This window comes from Nothobranchius furzeri, chromosome 12 (genome assembly GCF_043380555.1).
Source record: "Nothobranchius furzeri strain GRZ-AD chromosome 12, NfurGRZ-RIMD1, whole genome shotgun sequence".
NCBI classification, from domain to species: Eukaryota; Metazoa; Chordata; class Actinopteri; order Cyprinodontiformes; family Nothobranchiidae; genus Nothobranchius; species Nothobranchius furzeri.
Window position 1 is genome coordinate 28,828,673 of NC_091752.1, and position 25,862 is coordinate 28,854,534.

General features: G+C 41.5%; 3 protein-coding genes across 5 annotated transcripts in view; 2 read left to right on the forward strand and 1 right to left on the reverse strand.

Moving 5' to 3' along the window:
* LOC139062104 (acyl-CoA desaturase-like) overlaps positions 1-21,701 on the forward strand; it is a 33,204-nt gene extending 11,503 nt beyond the window's left edge. Inside the window, exons 5-6 of one of the 2 annotated variants that reach the window (XM_070542513.1) lie at positions 15,049-15,281; positions 17,541-21,701. In XM_070542513.1, coding sequence (XP_070398614.1) covers positions 15,049-15,281; positions 17,541-17,740 — 433 coding nt within the window. In that variant the 3' untranslated portion in view covers positions 17,741-21,701. Of the gene's footprint in view, positions 1-12,716; positions 13,476-15,048; positions 15,282-17,540 lie in introns of those variants that run through there. The other variant, XM_070542514.1, reaches the window with a different exon arrangement.
* LOC129162415 (uncharacterized) lies at positions 1,637-5,234 on the forward strand. 2 transcript variants are annotated; one of them, XR_011515590.1, is made up of 12 exons: positions 1,637-1,816; positions 1,958-2,138; positions 2,211-2,487; positions 2,568-2,745; positions 2,823-2,899; positions 2,979-3,165; positions 3,247-3,495; positions 3,955-4,126; positions 4,237-4,385; positions 4,462-4,637; positions 4,714-4,871; positions 4,949-5,234. XR_011515590.1 is itself a non-coding variant. In XM_070541987.1 (11 exons), exons 1-10 carry the CDS (start codon positions 1,696-1,698, stop codon positions 4,623-4,625), a joined length of 1,755 nt encoding a protein of 584 aa, XP_070398088.1. In that variant the 5' UTR covers positions 1,637-1,695; the 3' UTR covers positions 4,626-4,637; positions 4,714-5,234. The 2 variants fall into 2 exon arrangements, 1 of the variants encoding a protein (XP_070398088.1); XM_070541987.1 differs by having other exon boundaries at positions 4,714-5,234.
* On the reverse strand, positions 5,511-8,016 carry LOC139061978 (P2X purinoceptor 7-like). The gene is made up of 4 exons (XM_070541988.1): positions 6,190-8,016; positions 6,051-6,117; positions 5,773-5,924; positions 5,511-5,708 (listed from the first exon to the last, which is right to left on the reverse strand). The coding sequence occupies exons 1-4, from the start codon at positions 6,402-6,404 to the stop codon at positions 5,549-5,551; spliced, it is 594 nt and encodes a 197-aa protein (XP_070398089.1). The 5' UTR covers positions 6,405-8,016; the 3' UTR covers positions 5,511-5,548.
* Positions 21,702-25,862: the final 4,161 nt, after the last annotated feature.

Below are 25,862 nucleotides of genomic sequence, written 5' to 3' on the forward strand. Positions count from 1 at the left end.
TACCGCAAAGACTACAACTCCCCTGGATACCACAAGTAATGAATACCACTGATGCATTTTATTTAAAACTGACTTGCTTGTGTGTAATTTGAATATTGCACATTCAGTGTTAATGCAAAAGTAAGTTTGTTTCCAAATTAAAAGGTTCAAAATTGCATATATGTTAAAGAGCAAGTAACGTCTAAATTAACTTTTTTTTGCTGATGAACTGTATAAATGAGTGTCTAATAGTGTTTTAAATGTGTGTATTCATTATTTTAGTATTTTGGTGCATTTTCTTTAAAAATTAAATATTCAGCCTAAAAACCACAGTAATGCGCCACCTTCAGCTTAAAACATAGAATTTGACACATTTTGAATAAATTTTAGCCAATGGCTAAAGAGTAAGATACTACGTAAACCAGTAGAGTACTACGTAGCAGCTCTTGTGCCAAAGTTATAAAAGCAAGGAGAGTCTCGGCCACGCCTTGTGGCGAGTTGGGAGTTGGATTTGCAAGTGAGTGTCGGACGGTTAGCGGTAGTTCAGCATTAGCATATAGCATTAGCATATTATAGTCTTTAGCATAGCTTTTAGTGTTATAAATACTTATTTAGTGTTAGCTTGGCTGTTAGATATTGTAGTTTAGTTAGTGTTTGGCTTTTAGTGTTACTAGGAAAGTAGTTCGGGTTTAGTGTTCCATATCGTGTTAGTACTTATTTAGTGTCAGCTTGGCTGTTAGATATTGTAGTTTAGTTAGTGTTTAGCTGTTAGTTTTATTAGGAAAATAATTCGGGTTTAGTGTTCCATATAGTGTTAGTATGGTTAAAAGGTGTAGTGTAGTTGGTTGTGGTAGCTCTGTGGGGTTGCACTCCTTTCCACTGGACTTAGAAATTAGGCGCCAGTGCGTGGTTGCGCGCAATCGGTGTACAGGATAACAGTCAGCTCCCGCCTGGTGCTGTAGTCTGCAACCAGCATTTTACCCGCGATTCCTTCGCCAACATGATGGAGTTTGAACTGGGTTATTCTGCACGTCTCCGTTTGAAGAGTGAGGCCGTGCCCACCGTGGCTCTTCCACGAATTAGATGCAGCCCACCGACTCTGCTCCCCCACCATGGCGGGCTCCAGTCTGAGGTGAGTAAGCTAAATAAACGTTTTAACATCTTCTAAAGACAATTCCCTACCTAAATGCAAAGTTTGAGAGACGTGGTTCACTTCCTTTAGCTAATATCAGCCTGCACTGCCTTCGGGCTAAATTGTCAAGTTCACAAAATGTGGAACGGGATGTAAGGTTAGAATCAGCGGCGAATCGGAACATTTCTCGAAGCCCTGGCCGACAAAAAGGTCCACATGACTATTTCTGTCAGGCTCGGAGAAAATCCGGGTTGTTTTTGTGTCAGTCGGTAATTCAGCAACAGTGGCTCTAACGCAGCACTAGTTGACAGACATCATTACAGCGTGAAATCCAGCTTTACACCAAAGCCTAACCCGGTTCTGTGAGGAATTCTGTTCAGGAGGTCGCATTTCAGGTTCTTCACATCATATGTGACTGACTTTTACGTTATAATAACGATCACACACTAGGAATGTCATAAAGCGCCTATATATATATATATATATATATATATATATATATATATATATATATATATATATATATATATATATTTCGGACAGTTTCTTTTGTATATTATCTGACTTTATAAACAACAACAACAATGTGCTTCTATTTTTTTTTTCAGGCTAAATCTACCCAAGACGTTGGCTGTCAGACTGATTTAGTAATCTGCAAAAATGCACTTGTCCAGGCTCATGTAAAGCCTTATCGACGTAGCAAAGGTGAATTATTTTTAATAATCTTCTATGTAAACATTTTATTATTACCTTCTAGTTTTTATTTGTTTTGCAGATTATTGTTACACGTGATTTTATGCTCTTTTAAACATTTATAAATGTGCTGCTTCTTTGTATTTTACATAGCCACCCAGTTTAAAGCTCACAGCCGCAGTGTGTCTTGTGACACAGGGACCGTGACGGAAATTCATCTTCCACAAAGTCCCAGAGCTGCGTCCACACCCCTGAAAAGACCACGATATGAGGTGTCTGTTGTTGATCCCAGCTTCCACCTCAATGACAGTGGAAGCTCAGTGAACTGTTCAAGGTAAAAAAAAATTATAACATTTTAGAATTTTTTAGTTATGACCATATATATAAATGTATGTGTTCTATACAGCTCTTTCACTGAGGTCCATCCACAAAAGGACAAGAAGTACATTGTTCATGAGAAACAGTTGCTGGGGCTGTTCAGAAGGTGTCCCGTTTGTACCGGTCGTTGTGTTGTGAACACGACAACAGTCGGCACACTGCTCCGTGTGACACAACGGTGTTCATGCTGTGAGCACTACAATGAGTGGTCCAGTCAGCCCATGGTGAACAGCATCCCAGCAGGAAACCTCCAGCTCTGTGCTGCTGTCCTTTTCACAGGCTCATCATTTAGCCAGATTTCTAAGGTATAGGCCAAAACTGTTTAGGTTGGTTTTGATAAGGTCTGTGCGTCTCTCATTTCATGACGTAACTTTTCATATTTTAGTTCCTGGGTGCCTTCAATGTGCAGGGACTGTCCAAGCAGACATTCTTTCGACATCAGGCAAAGCTGTTAATTCCAACAGTGAGCTGGCAGTGGCAGCTAGAGCAAGCTGATATCATCCAGGAGGCTACTGAATCTGGACCTGTGACTCTTGGTGGTGACATGCGAGCTGATTCACCTGGTGAATACGTTTAAATTTATTTATTTTATTCCTTTGCTATCAAATGTAAATTAAGTAATAACTTGCATTTCTTGAAGGACACTCAGCCAAATATGGCAGCTACACCATGATGGATCTCAAAAGAAACAAAGTTACTGATATCCAACTTGTACAGGTACAACATTACCTGATGATTCCAATGCATTTCATGGTTAATTATTCACAGATCAATGGAGAATTATGTTTATTTTCAGAGCAATGAAGTTGGAAATAGTGTGCGAATGGAGAAGGAGGGATTTGTGAGAAGTCTGAGCACACTTTTGGAGAGGGGGGTCGATGTGCAGCAAGTCGTGACTGACCGCCACACAGGAGTGCAGAAGTATTTGCGGGAGGAAAAAAAGGAAATCAGTCACTACTTTGACCCCTGGCACATGGGAAAAGGTAATCTTTGTGGATGTATATAGTGAATATTACAGGATTTTTTTTTTTCTATTTTAAATGTGGGTCTGTTTGGCTCTCCAGGAATTGGTAAGAAAATCGAAGAGCTGGGGAAGAGAAAGACGACCCAGGATGTGAGACTGTGGAAGCAAAGTGTGGTGAACCACCTCTACTGGTCGGCATCCAGTTCTTCCTCAGGACAGGAGGCAGTAGCAAAGTGGACTTCAGTTGCCAACCACATCCAAAATGTGCACAGCCATGACAACGCCCTGTTCCCTAGCTGTCTGCATGCACCTCTGGATGGAGAACAGGCAAGACAGTGGCTCAAACCAAGTAAGTGTAGCATGTACTCATTACAGCTGAGCCTTTACTGTTTGGTTTATTTACATTTAGAACATGTCACCCCACAACAGAATATTTGTCTTCACCTCCTTCAACATGGAGAAATATTTTTGGAGCATGAGAGTTACAGACGTCACATGTAGCTGCTAAGGTCACACACCACCATTTGGCCAACAGCAATTAATTACTAAGAATAAAATGCTGTGCAGAAATTTAAACAGAAGAGTGTGCCACACAACTCATGGTTTTAGGCAGAACAGCCATAATTGACATAATATGTACTAAAATGCCATAAGTAATGACCACACCTGTCTACAGCACTATTAGTCACTCTTTCATACATTTGTCATCTAAAAATGTCAGCTATGGGTAACTTTTTCTCAATGAAATAATAGCAACATTCTAAAGTTGATCAAATTGTAATTTTTGTAATTAACATTTTCTACGTAGGCACAGCATCATGTGAGAAGCTCACTGCCATTCTGTTAGCTCCACGGTTTGTGAAGGACGTAGAGAAGATAAGCCCTCAGTACCACACATCCACCTTGGAGGCTTTCCACAGTCTCATCATCAGATTTACTCCAAAAAGTCAAGTCTTCTCCTTCAAAGGAATGCTGTCTAGGTAATGAATACAACAAATGTTCAAATTAATGCCTCTAATTGTTCAAATTTTAGAATGAAATGTAGAATTTTGCCTAAAATCTACATGGTTTGTTTATTTGATTATTTCAGATTACAAATTGCTGCAATGCACTATAATGAAAATGCAGCATGCTCACATGCAGCAACAGCAACTGGTGAGCTGAGATATGCTGTAGTGTACCCAAAGTACAAACATGGAGACTACACAGTGAGAGCCCTGAAGACCAATCCAACCTCATGTATGTCATATATTGTATGATAAAACCAAAATGATGGTCATGGAGAGCTATTGTAATACTGAAAACCCTTTTCCAGTATATGTGCACAAGCTTATAGATCTGCTGTTCGACTCTGTGGTGGTGGATCCTCTCCCATATCAGGAGTACTCGGACAAAATTCCGGTTCCAGAACCGCTCTGTGCCCAGTTCCAAAGACCAGATAAACGGGATGCTGTGAGCAGGCACAGGTCCAGGTTTTAAAGTGCACGTAAGGTGAGCTACACAACAAGAGATTGTAATTATTAGTTAGTACTCTACTCTGTGTGGTTTTTCCTTTTCTCCTCCTCAGCCAGGCTGCACACCACTGTACGACAGAGGAGTTACCTGTCGTCATTATGGATCTTTATGCTCATCCACTCGTGACTCATGCTGTCCACCTCCCAGATGTCTATTGATCTCTACAACCTTTCTGCTCTGTGGCTCCCATACAACTTGAAAATCTTGGCCGTATGTAACATAACAAAACTCACCAGTCTTGCTTTTGTAAGTCATACTAGTCATACTAATATTACTTTTTTCCTCAGAGCCTCCTGATATTGTTACAGAAAAGCCTGTGCTCCCGGGATCCATCTCCACGTTTGTCATCACAGTGAAAGCTACCTCCAGTCTAAGGAACCAAAGAAACATCACTGATGGCCCAACCTATCCTCACATGGCTCCAGAATCTGTGCTTGTGGTTTAGAGTTTTGTCAAAAATCATGAAAGTTATGATCAGATTGTAATCTAACGTTGTCTTAGTAGTAGCTATAATAAATGTTATCTTTAAAGCGCAATTGTGTCATTTTAAATACAATTATATTGATATTTTGATTTGTATAAATACATATATCACATTTATTAAATTATCATTCATTTTTACCTAATTGAACCTGCTCTAGATTAGACTTCATTAATCACACAAGGTGTAAACTCACTTGTTACAGCAGCATTAATTAACCCCGAATTAGAACCTTACTGTTGTAAGAGCTCATTTGAAAAGTGTGTGGCTATATGTGTGTATATATAAATAATGTCAAAGTGTAAAGAAGTGCATTTACCGTTTTGTGATTTATGCAGCTTTTTATGGACAGGAATCAATACAGGAAATATATATTATAACATTTATTTAATCCAAAAAATATATATTAGTTCAGAGGAGGGAGGAATCCTTTGTATGCACCGTCTTCTGGGAACTCCTGCCTTATTCTGGAGACAGCGCATGATGGGATCACAACACGAACGTGCTGTCCCAGGTAACCCCAACACCACCTGACCACATTCCGGTACGCCAGATGTCTGTAACAGCTGAGAAAGAGGTGGTATGAGTTATAAAGTATTCATAAAAAAATTATTTTGACAGTTGTCTTACCTGTTGAGCGTAGTCTCCTGCATCTCCCCATAGAGTTGCAGAAAGGTGCCATAAACTGCCTGCAACACGTAGGGATTCAGAGCAACAGCCTCAAAACCAGGATGCTCTGTTATGCAGGAGGTTACACCCACCTGCTGACACCTGAGCATTACCTATGACAAAGAACAACTGATATCAGGGCTATAAGAGTTCAATATTAGTATGATGTTAGTGATTGTGTAACAAATGTGTACATTACAGAATGCTTTTCTCATGGTGGGGTACTTTTATTTTTATACCTTGGGCGTTTCTCTGCAGCACACATTTTCTCTGGCAGACAATGATGTGCAGTGGCCAAAGGTGCACCTGTTGAGGCAGTCATACAAAATTACTTTTAGCTAAGCTAAATATAGCTAGCTGTGGCTAAAAGCTACTTACCACTCAGAGACTGGACCCATTAGATGCCTTGATACTCCTGCTGGCTCGACTCCAGGGGCCTCTGACAACTCACGAGCTAGTGGCTCAAAAAGATACGGTTCAGGACCGCTTGCTTCCCCCAATAAGCCCTCCTCCCTATCCTCTGGGGAAGAAGGTGGGGAAAAGTCCTCCACCTCGAATGACTGCTCTGAGCTACTGTCGCTCTCCGTCGCCATCTGTATTCAAATTTCAGTATGTCAATCACGGTCGTAGCTCCGCCTTCTCGGTCTTACAGGAAACGCCTCTTTGGGCCGCATTTTTCAAATATGAAATGTGGGTGGAGTAAGACTCTGACAGGGGATTACCACTACTTTAATAAAGAAAATGCGCATATTTGCCGTCCCTTTTTCAAAAAATATTAAGTTTGGCCCGCGACTTCGTCCCAGATTTTCATTTCGGCCCCAGTGTGAATTTGAGTTTGACACCCCCGCTCTAATGCCACGTTTCTGACTATGGAGCTGCCAACGATCAGAGTCGGCTTGTCAGTGGGTGTGTCACTGAGCGGGGAAAATCTATTAGAAATGTGGACGGGTTGGTGGTGGCCCACGGGCTGAGTTCTATGCTTCCTGCGTACCGTCACCCAGCCGGCCTGAGGTCCAGGCTGCTCGGGTTCTGCTGGAGGGTCGCTACGGGGTGGTTCTAAGCTAGTTAGCCCCGCGCTAGCCAAGTAGCTACGGCTGTTTACAGGCTTTTCAACAGCGCGGAGCCGGGCCTCCAATTCCGACACCCTCGCCTCCAAAGCTACAAAAATGCTACATTTATTACACGTACTATTATCACTAAAGGAGGCAGAGGAGTAACTAAACATCTGACACAGAGAGCAAGAGATGGGAGACGGAGAAGCAGAGACAGAAGTAGCCATAGCCGTGCTGAGGCTAAGATAATTGGACAGCAAACTGTTAAACACCAAATAAACTGCGTGCAAACTCAAATAGTTCCCTAAAAGCTAGGTGGAACAACAAAAAATATGTGTTTTAGCGTGCTTATGTGATACAATAGCTCAGATATCCTAGTACAGAGAAATTAAATCAGTTTTAGCAAGCCACAAACACCAAACAGCTACATGTAGTGCAACACTGAAAACAGGAAACAGGAAACGCCTTACCACCAGGGAGGAGGAACAAGTCCCAAAACACTTAAAGTCCTTGATGCCATTGCACCTGAAAAGGTCAAACTCATTTCAGGCAAACAGAAAGCTCAATGGAGGTTCTCTAGATCTGTTACTAATCAAAAACGACAATGTGGAAAAGCAGAGTGCTTATTCAGGAAAAGTAATCTACCAGTTCACTATCAAACCTTGAAAATGCAGCTGCATACTTATAACATGGAGATAAAAAAGGCAAGACAAGCATTTTTCTCAAAAGTCATCAGTGATAATATTAACAATTCTCACTTTCTGTTTGCTACTGTCGAGAGGCTAACTAATCTCCCAGCACAGTTAGCCCTGGACTTCATATCTCAGACCAAATGTGATGAGTTTGCATCCTTCTTCAATGAAAAAAATCACAAACATTAGATTAGCCATTCATTCCTCTAAATCAGGGATTCCCTAAGTGTGGTGCGCACACCCCTGGGGGTGCGAGGGCTGCCGCTAGGGGGTGCTCGAGGTGAAAAGTGTAATGACTGCGGAGCTCAGAGAAGTCTGTCATATGTCACCATTAGCGTAGAAACTCATTTGCGGGTGGGCCAAAGAAAAAGTAAGTGGGCCCAATAAATGTAATTGAAAACAAGTATTTTGCTTTTGTGTGTGTGTGTGTGTGTGTGTGTGTGTGTGTGTGTGTGTGTGTGTGTGTGTGTGTGTGTGTGTGTGTGTGTCCTCCGCATGTGCCCTAGCTTCATAATAATGCGCCGAGCTTCAGCGCTCTGGCCTGCGCACGCCTTCAATAGCAAGATATGTTCCGTATTTGATCATTTTTAACGATTTTGGAGGAATCTGAAGGTGGTGAGTCATTCTGGCAGATTGTAATTAACACCCTGTCTCATGCAGGTGTTCTGACATTGTAAACCTCGCACACAGAACATTGTGAATGTAACAAAATAAATCAAGAAATGATTCACATCTGAGCATTTTAGCATTATTATATTATCGTATTAGCACACTGACTGTGGGACAGCATTCTAAACATGGCAGGCTATTAACAGTGCACTGAAGATCTGAAGTTCAGAGTGCGTCTGTCAGAGATCAGACGCGTTCCAGCGGAACCACGGCTCACGGGTGCACATGTGAGCCCATCTGGGCTGGGCAGAAGTAATTTTACAACATTGGTTTAAATACGCCAATAATGAGACGCATTGTCTGGAGCGGCTCATGCAGCTGTGCCGCACACATACACATACACACACATACATACACAGATTCAATAAGCGCACGCTGCGCAAACTCCGGCGTTGCGCCGCACCGCGCTGCGCCGCACTGCGCTGCGCTTCTATTTTGGGATGACTTAAGAAATTCGAGTCCGCTCCAGCCATGTGACTCCTCATGAGCCTGGCCACAACTCATGTTACTGCAGCATTTGTTATTGCAGTCTGCGTGGCAGCGGATTGCAGATTCAGCCACACCATGAAACAGCAATAAGTCTGTCTGAGGCAAAAGTGAACCTCATGGCTATAACTTTTCCATCTTTCCCCTATAGACATTTGATTACGCACAAGTAGGTGATCAGTTCAGGTTTACATAGAGCAGAAGGAAGGAGAGAGCTCTGGCCGCACAGGTTAAATGTTCCTACGTTAAGAAAACCGCTAAATTGCATTGTTGATGTGCTACCTGGGCACTCTAAATATTTATTTACAATTAAATCAAAGGAAATTGTAATGGTATTGAATGTTTATTAATTACTATTTAAAAAATGAAAGTGATGGGTAAAAAGGTTGATCATTTTTTTAACCCTGTCTGTCGAGTGACTGTTTAGCTTGACGTCTGATATATATATATATATATATATATATATATATATATATATATATATATATATATATGTGTGTGTGTGTGTGTGTAGCCATGCCCTGATGTGGGGGCTGGGGGGGGGGGGGGGGTGCGTCGACATGGTCGGGACTGTTGTGATTATTAGTCAACGAATAATTTGTAAGCTTTACTTACTTTTTTGGATTCATCAATAAATTCGTAAATATGGAAATATTTACCGATTTATTACGTAATTAGGAAATCCTTGGATGTCCTCTGGGGCACCACCCCTTTAACAGGGGAACAATGAATCCACACCTCTTATCAATCTTGTCTAAACTTTCCGTGAAATCATAACGAGCTGCAGTTAATTTTTATATCAACACAAACAAATCACCTGAGACAAAATCTTAATTGGCAATGACCTTTATTAACTAATATATTCACTTCAGCTCCTTCTAAAGTGTTTAGCCAATCAACATCAACCAACTTATTTTATCAAACAAATAACAAGTAATTATGAAATAATAATGATAATGTGAAATAATGATCTGATAGGTGGGGTAACAAGATGGAGGTAGTTGAAAACCCAAAATGGCTGACTCCTTTTGTCTGGCTCCTGGGATCAAACCACTTGTGGAATGTGTGTGTGTGTGTGTGTGTGTGTGTGTGTGTGTGTGTGTGTGTGTGTGTGTGTGTGTGTGTGTGTGTGTGTGTGTGTGTGTGTGTGGTGTGTGTGTGTGTGTGTGTGTGTGTGTGTGTGTGTGTGTGTGTGTGTGTGTGTTTGTGTGTGTGTGTGTGTGTTTCAGCTTGTCTTCTCAAGTACAGACACACAGTGGGCTTAGCTTTTCAACAGTGATGTGCGCAAACTTCCATGCACAGTAACTTAAACAAAACTTCAAAACCGCTTCACAAAGATCAATAAACAAATCAAAAGATCAATCATAAATGAAATATCTAATAGTTTGTCAGCCTGGCCACAGCATAAAACTTAAGATATTAGACAACGACAAAAACAAAACGGCTTACTTTTAAGATGATCCGATGGCGTTTTTGGTACGGGAAATGGAAAAACCCGATGTTACTTTGAAGCAGATCGCGCGGTGTGATCGCTTGTTCGGAACTTATTAGAGAAACGGAAGAGAAAGGGAGAGAAAAAAAGAGGAAATCTTCTCTGAACGAATTCAAAGCGTCCCTCGGCAATCGCGCTGAGCAGATGTGATGGTTTTCCACTGCTTTACCACGGCTCGGCCTCTTGTCGTGTCCGGAGCCGTAGCAGAACGAGCGTCTCTTCAAACACCAGCTGAAGCTAGACACAAAGAGACCGCTCGCTGCTACGGCTCCGGACGCGTGTGGACGCCGAGCTGCTGGAATTAATGGAAAAACGTCAAATCATCCGTCCAAGAAAACCAAGGGACGCTTCGGTTTTTGCTCCTGCAAGTTTTTCTCTTTTTTTTCTTCTATCTTCCTCTCCCGTTCTCCTATAGTTCAGAACAAGCAGTCAACCGTGTGATCTGCTTCAAAGTAACATCGGGTTTTTCTATTTCCCGTACCAAAAACACTATCGGATCATCTTAAGAGTAAGCCATTTTGTTTTTGTCATTGTCTGATATCTTAAGTTTTATGCTGTTGCCAGGCTGACAAACTATTAGATATTTCATTTATGATTGATCTTTTGTTTTGTTTATTGATCTTTGTGAAGCGGTTTTGAAGTTTGTTAAGTTTTACTGTGATTGAATGTGCTTCGGAAGTTTAAAATGAAAGTTGCCCACGCACGCACACACACACACACACACACACACACACACACACACACACACACATTCTGGTTTTCAGTGTTTGGGAGGACACACACATTCCACATACGCGGTCGGGTCCTTGCTCCCTCAGACAAAGGGACCAGCCATTTTGTTTCAACTACCTCCATTTTGTTACCCCACCTATCAGATTAGTATTTCACATTATCGCTCCATTGTTTAATTACTTGTTATTCATTTGATAAAATAAGTTGGTGGATATTAATTAGCTAACACTTTGGAAGGAGCTGAAGTGAATATATTAGTTAATAAATGTTATTGCCAATTAAGCATTTGTCTCAAGTGAGTTTGTTTGTGTTGATATAAATTAACTGCAGCTCGCTAAAGATTCACGGAATGTTTAGACAAGATTGATAAGAGGTGTGGATTCATTGTTCCCCTGTAAAAGGGGTGGTGCCCCGAGGACATCCAAGGACTTCCTAATTACGTAATAAATCGGTAAATATTTCCATATTTACGAATTTATTGATGAATCCAAAAAAGTAAGTAAAGCTTACAAATTATTCGTTGACTAATAATCACAACAGGACATAGACAGGGGTGCACGGCTAAATAAGTTTGGGAAACTGCTCTAAATCAACAAACACAAACAGACCACTGACACAGCCACACAGCAGCTACCAGGCCAGAATGCCAACTTTCACCCTGATTAGTACTAAAACACTGAATGACATGGTAAAGACCCTAAATTCCTCTACTTGCTGTCTGGACAGCCTGCCTACAAACTTCTTTAAAAATGTTTTTAGTTGCCTAAAAGCTGAGGTACTGGAAATTGTTAACTGCTCTTTAATGTTAGGAATTTTTCCCAAATCACTGAAAACTGCTGCTGTGAAACCCCTTCTAAAGAAACCCTGAAGAAACCTGGTGCTCAAATTACAGGCCTATCTCTACCCTGCCTTTTACATCAAAACTGCTTGAGAAAGTCGTTTATCAGCAGCTGGTCTCACATTTAGCTGACTCTGATCTGTTTGAGGTTTTTCAATCAGGGTTCAGGTCTGGCCATAGCACAGAGTCAGCTCTACTGAGGGTCTTAAATGATATCTATCTATCACTAGATCAGGGAACATCTGTGGTGCTTCTGTTGTTAGATCTGACATCAGCCTTTGACACAGTTGACCACGCTATTCTACTCGATCGCTTGGAACGATGGGTTGGGATCAAAGGGTCTGCTCTGGATTGGTTTAGATCATATCTCCACAACAGGACATTCTGCGTTAAACTGGGTGACGTTTTTTCTTCTTGGGAGGGGCTCCGCTGGGGGGTCCCGCAGGGATAGATCCTTGGTCCTCTTTTGTTTGCCATTTATCTGATACCTCTGGGGTCAATCTTTTGTAAACATGGCCTATCATTCCATCTCTATGCTGACGATTGCCAGATTTACTCTCCATTGTGTCAGGAGAAAGGTCACTCTATCCAGTCCTTTGTGTCCTGTATTAACGAGGTGAAGTCTTGGCTAATGGCCAACTATCTGCATCTGAATGAGGGAAAGACAGAGATCATTGTTTTTCACCCCAACAGCAGTAATGTGGATCGTTATGTTGATCTTGGCCCTCTTTCTCCCTACTCAAAACCAGTTACTACCAGTTTGGGAGTGAAAATTGATGCTGGACTTACATTTGAGGCTCACATCCACTCAGTGATCCAGTCCATTTTATATCACCTGAGACGCCTTGCAAATATCAAGCCTATGCTGTCAAGAGCCCACCTGGAGCAAGTACTGCATGCATTTGTTATTTCTAGGCTTGATTACTGCAACTTTCTTTATGCAGGGTCGTGTCAGTCATCACTGCATCGCCCACAGGTTGTGCAGAACAGCGCAGCAAGGTTCCTGACTGGGACCAGGAAACGGGACCACATCAGTCTGGTTCTGGCCTCCCTGCACTGGCTTCCGGTTTGCTATCGTGCACAATTCAAAATCCTCGTCTTTGTTTACAATTTCTTCCAGGGTGGTGCTCCCCCCTATCTGGCCACTCTCCTGAACAAACATTCCCCATCACGCGCTCTGCGCTCCTCTGACCAAGGCCTGCTCACTGTCCCTCGTTCTAGGTGTCGTACTCGCGGGGACCGGGCTTTCTCAGTGCTAGCACCGTCACTCTGGAACCAGTTGCCACCCTCAGTTAGGCTGTCCCCATCTCTGCCAGCCTTTAAGAGTCGCCTAAAAACACACCTTCTCCGCTTGGCGTTTCCTAAATATGTTTGATTCAGCCCTCTTTTACGTTGAATTTCTTTCACAGTTTTCATTGGTTCACTCTATCCCTTGTTTTACCCATCTGTCCTGTATTAGAATGTTTCACCTTTTTTTGTAATTTGTATTTAGTAATTTAATTTGCTTTTATTTTTGAATTGCTTTTATTTTTGATTTATTCACTATATTTGTACTTCTACTGTACCATGTTCAGCTTCTTGGGCTTCCTGACAGGGTTGCCTAAGGCGCTTTATAAATAAAGCTTTGATTGATTGATTGATTGATTGATTGATTGCTTGATTGATTGAAAGAAGAGGAAATTAGATCCCTCAGTGTTGAACAACTACCGACCGATCTCTAATCTCACTTTGATTGGAAAAATCATTGAAAAGTCTGTAATGATCCAAATAAACAATTATTTAGAGTCAAATTATGTTGTGGACAGTCTTGAGTCAGGCTTTAGACAGCACTACAGTACTGAGAATGCACTGATGAAGGTATTAAATGACATTCGTCTCAACACTGATTCAGGTAAAGCATCTGTCCTGATGATGCTTGTCCTCAGTGCAGCTTTAAATACCGTGGACCATAACATCCTTCTGGACAGACTCACAAACTGGGTGGGGCTATCAGGCAAAGTGCTTGGCTGGTTCCAATCCTATCTCAAAGACAGGGGCTATATTGTCTCTATTAGGGATTACCAACCAAAGCGGATCACCATGACATCTGGGGTCCCCCAAGGCTCAATTCTAGGACCACTACTCTTTAAACTCTATAGCTCCACCTGGGTCAGCTCATACTTAATAACACATAGCCTTTCATAGCTGTGCTGATGACACTAAGATCTTTCTAGCCTTATCACCTAGTGACTGCCGTCCACTGGACTCACTCTGCCAGTGCCTAGAACAAGTAAATGACTGGATGCAGACAAACTTCCTTCAATTAAACAAAGACAAGACTGAAGTTATTGTCTTTGGCAACAAGAAGGGGAGAATGGATGTTATTGCTCAGCTAGACTCCAGGGGAATAAAGACAAAGACCCAGGTTAGAAATCTTGGTGTTATCATTGACTCAGACCTGAACTTATCTGGACATATTAAGGCTATAACTAAATCAGCATTTTATCACCTTCATCAAATATCAAGAGTCAGAGGTTTCATGTCCAGACCAGACTTAGAGAAACTTATTCATGCTTTTATTTCTAGTCGGCTGGACTATTGCAATGGTCTCCTAACTGGTCTTTCCATAAAAGCTGTGAAGCAACTACAGCTTGTTCAGAATGCTGCTGCTAGAGTCTTAACAAGAACTAAGAGACCGAAGCACATCACTCCTGTTCTTAGATCCCTACACTGGTTACCAGTAAACTACAGAATAGATTTCAAAGTGCTCCTACTAGTTTATAAATCACTCAGTGGCATGGGACCAAAATGCATGTCCGATCTCATTCCTGTATATACACCCAAAAGGGCTCTGAGATCCCTTGGAAACAATCAGCTGGTAGAATCACGGGTCAGAACAAAACATGGTGGAGATGCACTTAGTTACTTTGCTACTCACATATGGAATCAGCTTCCCCTTGACCTTAGATCTGCCCCAACCCTAGAGATGTTTATAACAAAACTAAAAACTCTAATGTACTCATCAGCCTTTAAATTAATTGTTTCTTATCATGCATCATCTCTACTGTAATCTGCACTGTGACTTTGTCTTCTCCTTTAGCTCTAAACTCTAATTCCATTTGTGTGTATTTTAATTTGTGTTTTTATGTTGTTTTCATATCATGTCCTGGTAATTGTAAAGCACATTGAATTGCCTCTGTGTTTAAAATGTGCTCTATAAATAAAGCTGTTTTGCTTTGCCTTAAATGAAATCACGTGAGAGGAGATCTGAAGATGTGTCTTAATCTTTTGTTTCAGGCACTACAAGCTCTCTGTGGTAATCATTTGCTTCCTTGTGCCCACGTTGGTGCCCTGGTATTTCTGGGGCGAGTCCCTGCTTGTGGGCTACTTTGTCCCTGGACTCCTGAGGTACACCATGGTGCTTAACGCCACCTGGCTGGTCAACAGTGCTGCACACATGTGGGGCAACAGGCCCTATGACAAAACCATCAACCCGAGGGAAAACCCATGGGTAGCTCTCTGTGCCGTCGGTAAGGAGTCATTATTGGCTGTTGATACTTAACTGGTAAACTTTAAAAAGAAAGAAAGAAAGAAAGAAAGAAAGAAAGAAAGAAAGAAAGAAAGAAAGATCTTTTCTAATCTGCCTCTATATAAAAATCACGAGGCGCATCATAAAAACAAAACATTTTAAATATAAAGATTTTAGAAAATGATTACAAATATGTTTAAAATGAGCAAAAATAGACAATTGTGATTAAAAATTTAAAGAAAGAGAGAGTGAATAGGAAACAGGGAAATCACTGATTTCAAATCTCAGTCTTATCTTCATTCAGCTGTAGAAAGTTCCCAGCCATCCAGGTTTTGATAGAGTCTAAGCAGGTGTGCAACAGCTGCAGCTTAGACATCTCATGGGGCTTAACCTTCTGGAGGAAGGCGTTGCAGATTTGAAACAGTTAAACCCTACCTACCTGGTTATTCCACATACGTATTTCATGAACATTTTTTTAAACTCAGAAGTACCCCTGAAGGACTAAGTTGTTTGTCCTTTTATAAAAACGTATTTTGAGCCTGAGAGGGTTAAAAGAGATGTACAGTTGGATATCATCTGCATAAGGATGGTAGGAGATTCCTTTAAATTAGCTCAGAATGTGCTGAAGAGGAAGAAGATACAGTAGTAAAAGCAGAGAATCCAGCATAGAACCTTGTGGGACACCATGAGTGATGGAGGTGGTGGAGGACCTAAACATGGAGACGGCCACAGTGAAGGAACGCTCAGAAAGAGGAGAACCACTCCAGAGCAGATCCTGATAGGCCTGCCCAGTCTCTCTGCCTATCCAGTAGCATTATTAATAGTTTTATAGTGAAGTGCATGCACTTTGCATGCGTTCAAACATGGCTTAGTTACTCATTAATATAAAGTATTTAGTAATCATTATCACAAGGAGTTTAGAGATCTCTAAACAAATTGACAGTTTTACAGACAAACAACACACCCACTGCTGGTTGTTAAAAATATAACTTAACTTTGCATTGCTTTTAATGTTTTTTGATTTTCCCATAACTGACCTTACAAATGCACTGAATAGGTGAAATAAGTTGACATGATACTGTAAACCAGGGGTGTCCAAACTTTTAAAGATGAGGGCCAAAACTGTCATGTTAACAGTTTTCTGTGTTTATCTCATTCACTGCCAATAACGGCTAAAGTCGTCATTTGCATTTTTTTACTGTGTGGGCGTCAGAACGAGCTCCTGCACCGTGAGAACAAACATCTCAGCTCTAAAGCTGATCTTCATCTGCATACGTCACATGATCAGGAAGCAGAAAAATCCATGTGTTAGGAGATCGTTTTGGGCCGCTGCTGTAAAAAAAGTGAGGAGCGAAACGGAAAAGCTTCTGCCGATCACAATTCAATAACGGATTATGAAAGAACGGATAAAGCTTGAAACGAGCAGATTCTTCCTGATGTAAGAGTTGAGTCTCCTCTTTATTTTGATTGTTTTGGCGTCGACATAATCCTAGCATGCAACGTTCTGTGACTCTTAAAAAAAATGTAAAAACAGTGAGAAACGCTGGCAGCGAAGGCCTTTACCGATCAGGAAACGGCTGGCAGCGAATGAGTTAAAGAAATGCAAAAAATGTTTGTTTTTGGGTGGGGTGTTAAAAAATTTCTACATCTCAAAATAGGTCCAATATAGTCATATTAGTAAACATCTGATTATAAAAATGTTAAATATCGTCAATCTACGTACGTCAACAGCTGAAGAAGCTAAATTCACCTTTCTAGAAATGCAATTTTAAAAGTAACAGAGCAGCTTCCTGCTCCTCTGCCCAACTGGTTCAAAGTGGAATTACAACTGTTGTAAATATTAAGCTCTAGCTTAAAGTAAAAAAAAACTAAAAAAAAAACTATCTTTTGTTATTTTAAGAGTGAATTTCATTGGAAAACTCCAGCCAGGCACTTCTAAGACATCCGGTGTTATCCTAAATTCTTGTTGTTTCATCAGAAAAAAGGCAGAACAAACTGTTGCCACCTGGCAGTCGACGTTTGAGTTGCACCACAACACTAAGCTCTCAGTTTAGCTCTTCCTGTGCAAATAAACGAGTCTGATTGTCTGAATGGGACATCATTTAGCAAACTAATTTGGATTTCTAATCCAAAAATAAAAATGTAAATTTAAAGTATATAAATTATAAGTCAGCTGCCATCGACTGCTGTCCTTTCAGATCAATGTCAGTTCACACCGTTCTCTTTAAAAAGTTACTGATGAGTACTTCCTTCTTCTCAGGTGAAGGCTTCCACAACTACCATCACACCTTTCCCTTCGACTACTCCGCAAGTGAGTTTGGCTGCAGGATCAATCTCACCACCGCCTTCATAGACCTCATGTGCTTTCTTGGTTTGGCCAAAGACTGCAAGAAGGTTTCAAAGGAGATGATCATTGCTCGCATTCAGCGCACGGGGGATAGCAGCTGCAAAAGCGGCTGAGTCCGAGGGCCCTGCTACCAAACTGTTAGACTGATTCAACGTGCCAAACAGACAGGATGTAACGACAAGCAGTAGTTCACCGAGTGCTGATGATTACCAGGCTTCTAATAAAGAGGCTCTTACTGGATTATTTACACGCGGTAGAGATAAAAAAAATACACCTTTTGCAACTGTTTTATTAAAATGTCATGAGGAGAATAAACGCATTTTTGGTTAAAACTAAATAAGCATATCAATTAACAAACAGTGCATAAAAGCAGTAATAATGAGTTGTTTTTGTTTATTATTTGTTATTTATTGTATGACTTTGGCACCGTGAAAGCTTGATTTAAGTTTTAATTTTGTGGTTTCTTTACAGACCAGGCTGAACTGACTTAAACTGGGAATTTTAAGCTGAACGTTTAACTTGTTATTGATAAAGCTTGTACTAAACCATGGGCTGTCGCATTTAAGGGTGTTAATAAGCTTTTCATTCAGCTCAAAGGTAACTCTGATTTGTACAGCGAAAATCAGGAATAGCAGCAATTTAACAAAGTGCCTCTTCATGCAGGGCATCATCTTGAGAGCTGAAACATTTTACACTCTGAAACTGCTGAAACCCTTTTTACTGTTAAATCACCAAAGGTTCATTATAAATGTATTTAATTACTAAAATGAATTATTATTCTGTGGTTAATAATTATTTATGATAATCAGTGATGTTTAATCATGACAAGTGTATTATTTGCATCCTCACACATAGTCTCCATGTTAAATGGTAACCTTGCACTCACATAACCTTTTGTCACACGACAACCCAGAACTTTCTGTCTCTGAGAGGGCGTGTTCTGAGGTATGTTAAGTCCCACCCTCTAACATGTCAAAATCTAATTTGTTAGAATAAGATTACCGGCCGTCTCTTAAAACCTAACTTCTCAGTTCTTGAGCTCACCAAATTCTCTCCATGGCAACGAGAGTCCAGAGGATTGAGTCGGCCGTTCAAAACCTCTACTAGGTTTTGAAGAGACTGCTCTTCAGAAAGAGGCTGCTCTTTCTTCTCTGCTCCACGGACCACAGGCCGCGGTGGAGGAACAGCTGTTATCTTTAAGAAACATTTTTCGTGCCAAATTATATCCTCAAACTCCTACAGCTCATTCGAGATGATCATGATTAAAATTGGTCGAGTTCAACCAGTTTACGGAATTCTGGTCTATCGCCCACCTGGATCTACTTCATCCTTCCTGTCTGACTTTCAGGATCTCCTATCTTCAACTATTAAACTAGACAGGATAATCATTGTTGGAGATTTCAACATCCACGCTGAGGATCTATCTAACTGCTCCACTAGGGAGTTCCTAAAGATGATGAATTCTTTTAATTTCTCTCAACACGTGTCTGGTCCCACTCACAGAGCAGGCCACACCCTGGATCTGGTCTTTTCCTACGGACTTCTTGTTGATAAGCTGCAGATAAATGATGTTGTGTTCAGTGACCATAAGTCAGTTTCTTTTCATATCAACTTAAATTCTGAATCTCTTTTACCAGTCTCTGCTAAGCAACGACGTATTATCAACAGTTCTACCATTTTAAATTTCTCCTCCCTCTTTGACTTTGTACCTCCTTCCTCAGATGACGTAGAGCTCCTTACCAACTCATTTAATGATCACTGCCTCAAAATTCTAGATCAGGTCGCCCCTTACAAAACCAGCCGCAGTTCCAGTGCCTCTAGTTCACCCTGGCTGAACAACCAGATTCTTGAACTTAGACGCTCCTATAGAAAAGCGGAACGACGGTGGAAGAGGACAGGTCTGGTTGTTCATCGCGAATATTTTAAAGAACTTCTCGAGTCATACAATGAAGCTGTAGAAAATGCCAGGTCTTCTTTCTTCAGCAACCTCATATGTCAAAATAAGAATAATCCTAAGGTTTTGTTTGATACCATCTCCAGCATCGTGTCTTCTCCTACCCAGCAGGCTCAGCTATCTTCAGCTGATGATTGTAACACCTTTCTCCACTTTTTTGAAAACAAGGCATTGAATCTGAGATCCAGCATTCCACCAGCCCTCGCCCCCTCAGGAGGGGAGGCCCCCCAGTGCTCCGAGTCTTTCACCTCCTTCTCCCCAATTACACTAAATGACTTAGCCTCAATAATCAGTCAGATGAAGCTCTCATCATGCTCTTCAGATATCTTAACCCCCTCTGTCTTAGTAGGGTCCCTTGCCTCTATCAGTCCATCTCTGTTGACTATAATCAACAGCTCACTGAGCCAAGGCTGTGTTCCATCTTACTTTAAAAATGCAGTAGTGACTCCTCTCTTAAAGAAACCCAACCTTGACGCCAGCTCCACCAGTAACTTTAGGCCCATTTCTAAGCTACCTTTCATCAGCAAAGTACTTGAGAAGGTTGTTGAAACCCAACTCAGATCCTGGTTTTCTAAGTCAAAGATCCCCTGATGGAAGTAAGGGTGCATAATGACCTCCTGATGGCTGCTGATGCAGGGAAATGCTCTGTCATGGTCCTGCTAGACCTCAGTGCAGCTTTTGACACTGTAGACCACAACGTTCTACAAGACAGGTTAATGGCCCTGGCTGGGATTTCAGGTTCTGCTCTAGACTGGCTCTCCTCCTATCTCACTAACAGAACATTCACAGTGAAGTCAGAAACCTCTTCAGACACTGCCTCTCTAACATGCGGGGTGCCACAAGGTTCAGTTCTAGGGCGTCTACTATTCGCATTCTATATTCTTCCCCTAGCTGGCATCATTCAGTCTTTCCCAGACATCTCCTACCACATCTACGCTGATGATATTCAGCTCTATATGTTCTTTATGCCACAGCAGTTGGACAGGCTGGCCACACTTGTACTCTGCCTGACCCAGATCAGTAACTGGCTGTCCAGCAACTTTCTTGTCCTAAATGCTAACAAGACAGAGACCCTGATCGCTGCACCCCCGGAACTTCAGCAAAAATCAAGCAAGAAATTGCCTCTTTTTGCTCATCAGCCAAGGCCAACATTAGAAACCTAGGAGTTATTTTTGATCCAGCTTTAAGTTTAGACTCACACGTCAAAACCATCTCCCGCTCTTGTTTCTTTCAACTGACAAACATTTCAAAAGTCCGTAAACTGGTTTCTACTGCAGATTTGGAAAAAATAATCCATGCCTTTGTGTCATCACGCTTAGACTACTGTAACGCTCTTTTACTGGTCTCAGCAAAACCTCCCTCTCACGCCTTCAAGCCATCCAAAATGCAGCAGCCAGACTCCTAACCAAATCCAGCAGGCGAGCTCACATCACTCCAGTTTTACAGTCCCTCCACTGGCTCCCGGTAGAATATAGAATTCAGTTTAAAGTTTTAGTCCTGACCTATAGAGCTCTTAACAACCAGGCTCCAAGCTACCTATCTGAGCTTTTATCCCCAAACACCACCTCTCGGAACCTTAGATCCACATCTGAAAACCTCCTGGCTGTTCCTCGAACCAGACTAAAAACCAAAGGGGACAGGGCCTTTCAGACTATTGCACCCAGACTTTGGAACAGTCTACCTTCAAATCTCCGTCACTCTAACACTGTAGAGGTCTTTAAAAAATCATCTAAAAACTCACCTTTTCATCCAGGCGTTCCCTCCCTAAATGTTTCAAAAAGATGGCTTTGTTTGGGTTCACACCTTAACTTTGTTTATACTCATGATTTTATTTTCTACGTTTATCACTGCTATTGTTTTTCTGATGTTTTTATTGGTTAGAGGTATTTGCCCTGATCTTTATCATGTTGTAAAGTGCTTTGTGATTTATATCTGTGAAAGGCGCTCTATAAATAAACTTTTACTTTACTTACTTACTTACAACATGGACAAAAATTATAAATCATTCTTCGTTCTGGGTTTTATCTTGTACTGTTAAATGTAGCAGCACTTTGTTTATAATCAATTTCAGTTTCACTTTCTGCTCGTTTAAGCAAATAAATGAAGCTTTAAGAAACTTTATATCTGGAATTTATTATTATCATCATCATTCAATTGAAGTTAGACAGATGACTTGATTATGACTTGAAAATTCAAGGTTAAGTACTCTGACTTGACTTGGACTTCCAATTCATTGACTTTGGACTCGACTTGGACTTGGTTGCCTTAGACTTGGACTTGACTCTAGACTTGACTGGAAAGACTTGTGACTTACTTGTGACTTGCAAAGCGGTGAAATGGTCACACCTTTGGCACCGGTGCATCCTTAAATAAGATCACAATTAAAACTAATCAAACGACTAAATCTTGACCAAATTTTGAAATAATTTTTGTCAAAAGACTAAAACAAAATTAAAATATCTGGTCCAAATTAAAACCACCTGACTAAATAATAATTTAACTTAAGAAAACTTTAGTTTTATACCAAAACAACACATTTGTATTGTCATTATTCCAATGCTCTATAAAGGTTTAACAGCTGAATGTTTTAAGTGCTGTTTTAGACTCAGACTGAATGAAAATGCGCTCGACAATAGAGGTAAGTAGCTCTTTTGGGAAATTTTGTTGTTTTTAACATTGCTCTCGTAGGTGTTTTCAGGATATCCAGCAAGCAGGAGGCCCTGAGTTTGGTCTAGGACATGTTAGAGGGATCATATCTCCAGCCTCGCCAGGGAACAGCTTGAGATCCTACTGGTGGAGCTGGTGGAGGGTGCTGGTGTGAGGGCAGTTTGGGTCTCTCTGCTGGAGCTGCTAACCCCACAACCTGGAGATAGGATAAAAGCAAATAGCTTTTATTGGCTTTACTTTAACTTCTCATGCAGGAAACTTTGACACTCAGTCAAAATGTTCTACATTCAGAGTATAAATAGACATAATGAATGCGGACTATCGGTATGAAAAAAAATACTTGTTTGATATAGACTTTAATGAACATTTTGCAGCCTTTTGTTGTGTGAGAAGCCTCTTCTTGTGTTTATCTCTATTAAAAATAATGATTTGTTTGTGTGATGAAAAACCTGGCCATTTGAGTTCAGGTGAAGGGAGCTGATCTTAGATCAGAACCTGACAGATGAAGCTGCAGAGGGAGGACACCAACAGAGATAATCCTTTTACTTTAGTTAGTCAGAGCCGTTGTTACAAATCTCGTGCTGCAAACCTGTCCCCATCTGTCTCATGTCCTCTCTTATTTTGTCCACTGTCTGTTTACACGAGGCTTGTCTCAAATCTAGTTTCTTTTTGGATTTTGCCTGCTTTCTTCACAGAAACATATGTTTTATTCATGAATCTAAATGCATTAAAGTTGTCTTTGGACATTTAACATTTTTATAACCAGATTTGTTAAATCTCTTTTAATAAAAGTGACAGCTGGCCATTTAAATGATGGCCAGTAACTGATATGTTTGAAACTTGATGGCCGACACAACAAAAAAAGATTGCTTACAGGTAAAACATTGAGGTCAAATATGGCAGGTGTCTTTTGACTGCAAAAATCTCAGTCCAAGTAGTTAAGGTACAACAATTCCCTGCAGATATTGTGCTCTAACATCAACCTATCCTTCATTCTGATGCTCAGTCTCACTGACTTGAGCGGTCGCTAACTCGCCACAAAACACCAATGATGAACAGAATGTACACAACCCTGACAATATGGTTGCAGACAGAAAAATATCATTTTAATTTAGTGTCACTTCAGTTAAAAACAGTTTTTTGGGTGTGCTTTTTTAACTCATTTGGAAATATTAAATAAAAAATACCTACTCTACACAGAGGGTCACATGTTCAAATACCGTAAATCCTCTAATACAGGCCCGGGCCTCTATTTGACTCAAGCTCATCAAGCTCCAGGCCTTTATTGGAAGGAGGGCCAGTATTAGAGGCAGGCCTCTATTTCCATTTGAGCAAAATGAACTAATGTTCATTGGAGTTTTTGACAATTAAAATTGCGCCCACATTTTCAAAGTTAAACACATTTCTTTTAACAACGTAGTTTCTGCTTCAGCCATCTCCCCCCTCCCCCTGCTTTAGCCCTCTCCCCCCTCCCCCTGCTTTAGCCCTCTCCCCCCTCCCCCTGCGCAGCGGCCGCAAACTCACTGATGCGCCTGCAGCCTCTCGGAGTTCCTGCTGCTCTAAACATTAAAATAATTATTTCATTTTCTGTTCCTCACTTCTGATGACCTTCAATGGTGTCTGTTTGTTGCAACAGCAGGTACAAAAACTAACTTGTTTTTATTTTGACTATTTTTCTGTCCTGCCTGTTTATTATCTTCCTGCATCTCCTCTCAATCCTAAAGAAAAACTGCTACCTGGGTTCATATATATTCACCTCATGAGTTACCTTTGAACTGCAGTTCTAAAAGATCTACCGACCGCAAAAACAGCGGAGTGCTCGCTGTTTGTCGGCCGTATCAGTGATCAGTGCGTCGGAGGACAAGGTGATGCGCGCAGCGCCCCGCTCCACAGCATGCAGCAACCGCATCAGGCGCAAATAAAAGACAGAAAACATTAAAGGAAATGAACTGACATGAACGATCGCGTGTTAAATTAGTTTTTGAGGTGGCGACACCTGATTGTTACTGTGGCCGTGCTCAGGAGGCAGATCTACCGACCGCGAAAACAGCATAGCGCTCCCTGCTTGCCGGCCGCATCAGGGACAAGTTGATGCGCCCCGCTCCACAGCAGCGATACACATCAGGCGCAAATAAAAGACAGAAAACATTAAAGGAAATGAACCGACATGAACGATCGCGTGTCAGTGCCTACGGTCTGGCACAGCGCGTTGCCCCCCCCCCACCCCCACCCCCTGAGCGCAGGAGCTTGTCACCTGCTGACAGCAGGCTGCTGTCTTTTCCGAGGGCTGCATCTTGCCGGTCATTATCACGTGACAGCGACTAGTCGACGACAGGCATAAAAAGTCACTATAGTGAAGTTGACTAGTTCATACACCCCCTACTGCTGCTCTCCAGAGTGTTCTGCAGCATAATCAGCACGTTCTCTTTGAACTTGATAGTGTAATGACCTGGCTGGGGTTGTAAGCCAGGTGCATTCTGGGTATTGTGTTATATGTGTTTCCTATCATTCTGCTAGTTCCTATGTGCTGATTTGCGTGTTGTGTGAGTGTTATGTAAGCCACAGGGAAGGTGATGTGTGTTCTGTGGAGCGGGTTGAATTAGCATGGTTAACTGACACCGTGACTCTGTGTGGTAGGAGCGTGATAGAGGATCGTGTCTGTAGCGTTACAAAGCGTTGAAGAAAAAGCTTAGTAAAGGTCTGCGTGAACGTCTACTGCCTCCTGCTGGTTGATTTGGGGACTATAACCCTGCCACCGGGACGCTCATACTTGCTTGTTACTACATTCCACCCGGCCACAATAAGAGACCGGCCATTATTTACCTAAACTAACTCTGACACCGGCCACAATTGGAGACCCGGCCTTTAATTGAATACCGGCCTGTATTAGAGGATTTACGGTATCTTCTAAAATTTCTGAAGGTGACCTCCCTCTCTAAAGACGCCCAGCGTTACACAGGAAATTGAGGCAGAGAAGGTATGATTAAAAACACCATAGTTAACAACAAAGCAGAACATTGGGTGAGAAATGAAGGAATGTTTCAGGGCTCACACTAACCTGAGTAAACAAGAGATCCTCTCTGCAGGGACTGTATGATTCCCAATATTTGCCATGATGTTACTGTAAAGCCTGCTAGGCATCTTTTCATATTTTTAAATCATTTTCTTGAGCCAATATGTGCTAAAATGACCCTTTACAGCTAACATCAGATTTTAACAATAAGCCCTATCAAATAAAAATGTTTTAAACCTAGTCTTAAAAGTAGACAAGATGTCTGTCTCACGGACTTAGGCCTAGTCCACACGTAGCTGTTTTTTTTAAAAACGCATATCCGCCCCTCCAAAAACTTGTATCCACACCACCTCGTTAAAAAAAAACTGTCCACACGTACCCAGATAAATACGTTGTTAAGGACATGCCAGACCTGTAGGCGGCAGTACTTCCCCCGTTCTTAACCTCGTCCTTCATCTGTGGTCTTCCGCAAGGAGCAGTAATTCCGCTTGCAAAAACAAACAAGCAAAGAGCGCTTGGACAATTGATAAAGCGAGCGCAGCTCTGAGGGCATCCATGCTGTCGGCTAGTGTAAACACAGGTCGCACACGTGATGTCAGCA

Coding starts and splice junctions, on each gene's coding strand:
- LOC139061978 (XM_070541988.1), bottom strand. CDS start 6,404: ATGGCGACGGAGAGCGACAGTAGCTCAGAGCAGTCATTCGAGGTGGAG. Junction 5,925..6,050: donor GCTGCAGAGAAACGCCCAAG/GTATAAAAATAA, acceptor TCTTTGTCATAG/GTAATGCTCAGGTGTCAGCA. Junction 5,709..5,772: donor CAGGAGACTACGCTCAACAG/GTAAGACAACTG, acceptor CCTCTTTCTCAG/CTGTTACAGACATCTGGCGT.
- LOC129162415 (XM_070541987.1), top strand. CDS start 1,696: ATGTGCTTCTATTTTTTTTTTCAGGCTAAATCTACCCAAGACGTTGGC. Junction 1,817..1,957: donor GCCTTATCGACGTAGCAAAG/GTGAATTATTTT, acceptor TATTTTACATAG/CCACCCAGTTTAAAGCTCAC. Junction 2,488..2,567: donor CATTTAGCCAGATTTCTAAG/GTATAGGCCAAA, acceptor TTCATATTTTAG/TTCCTGGGTGCCTTCAATGT.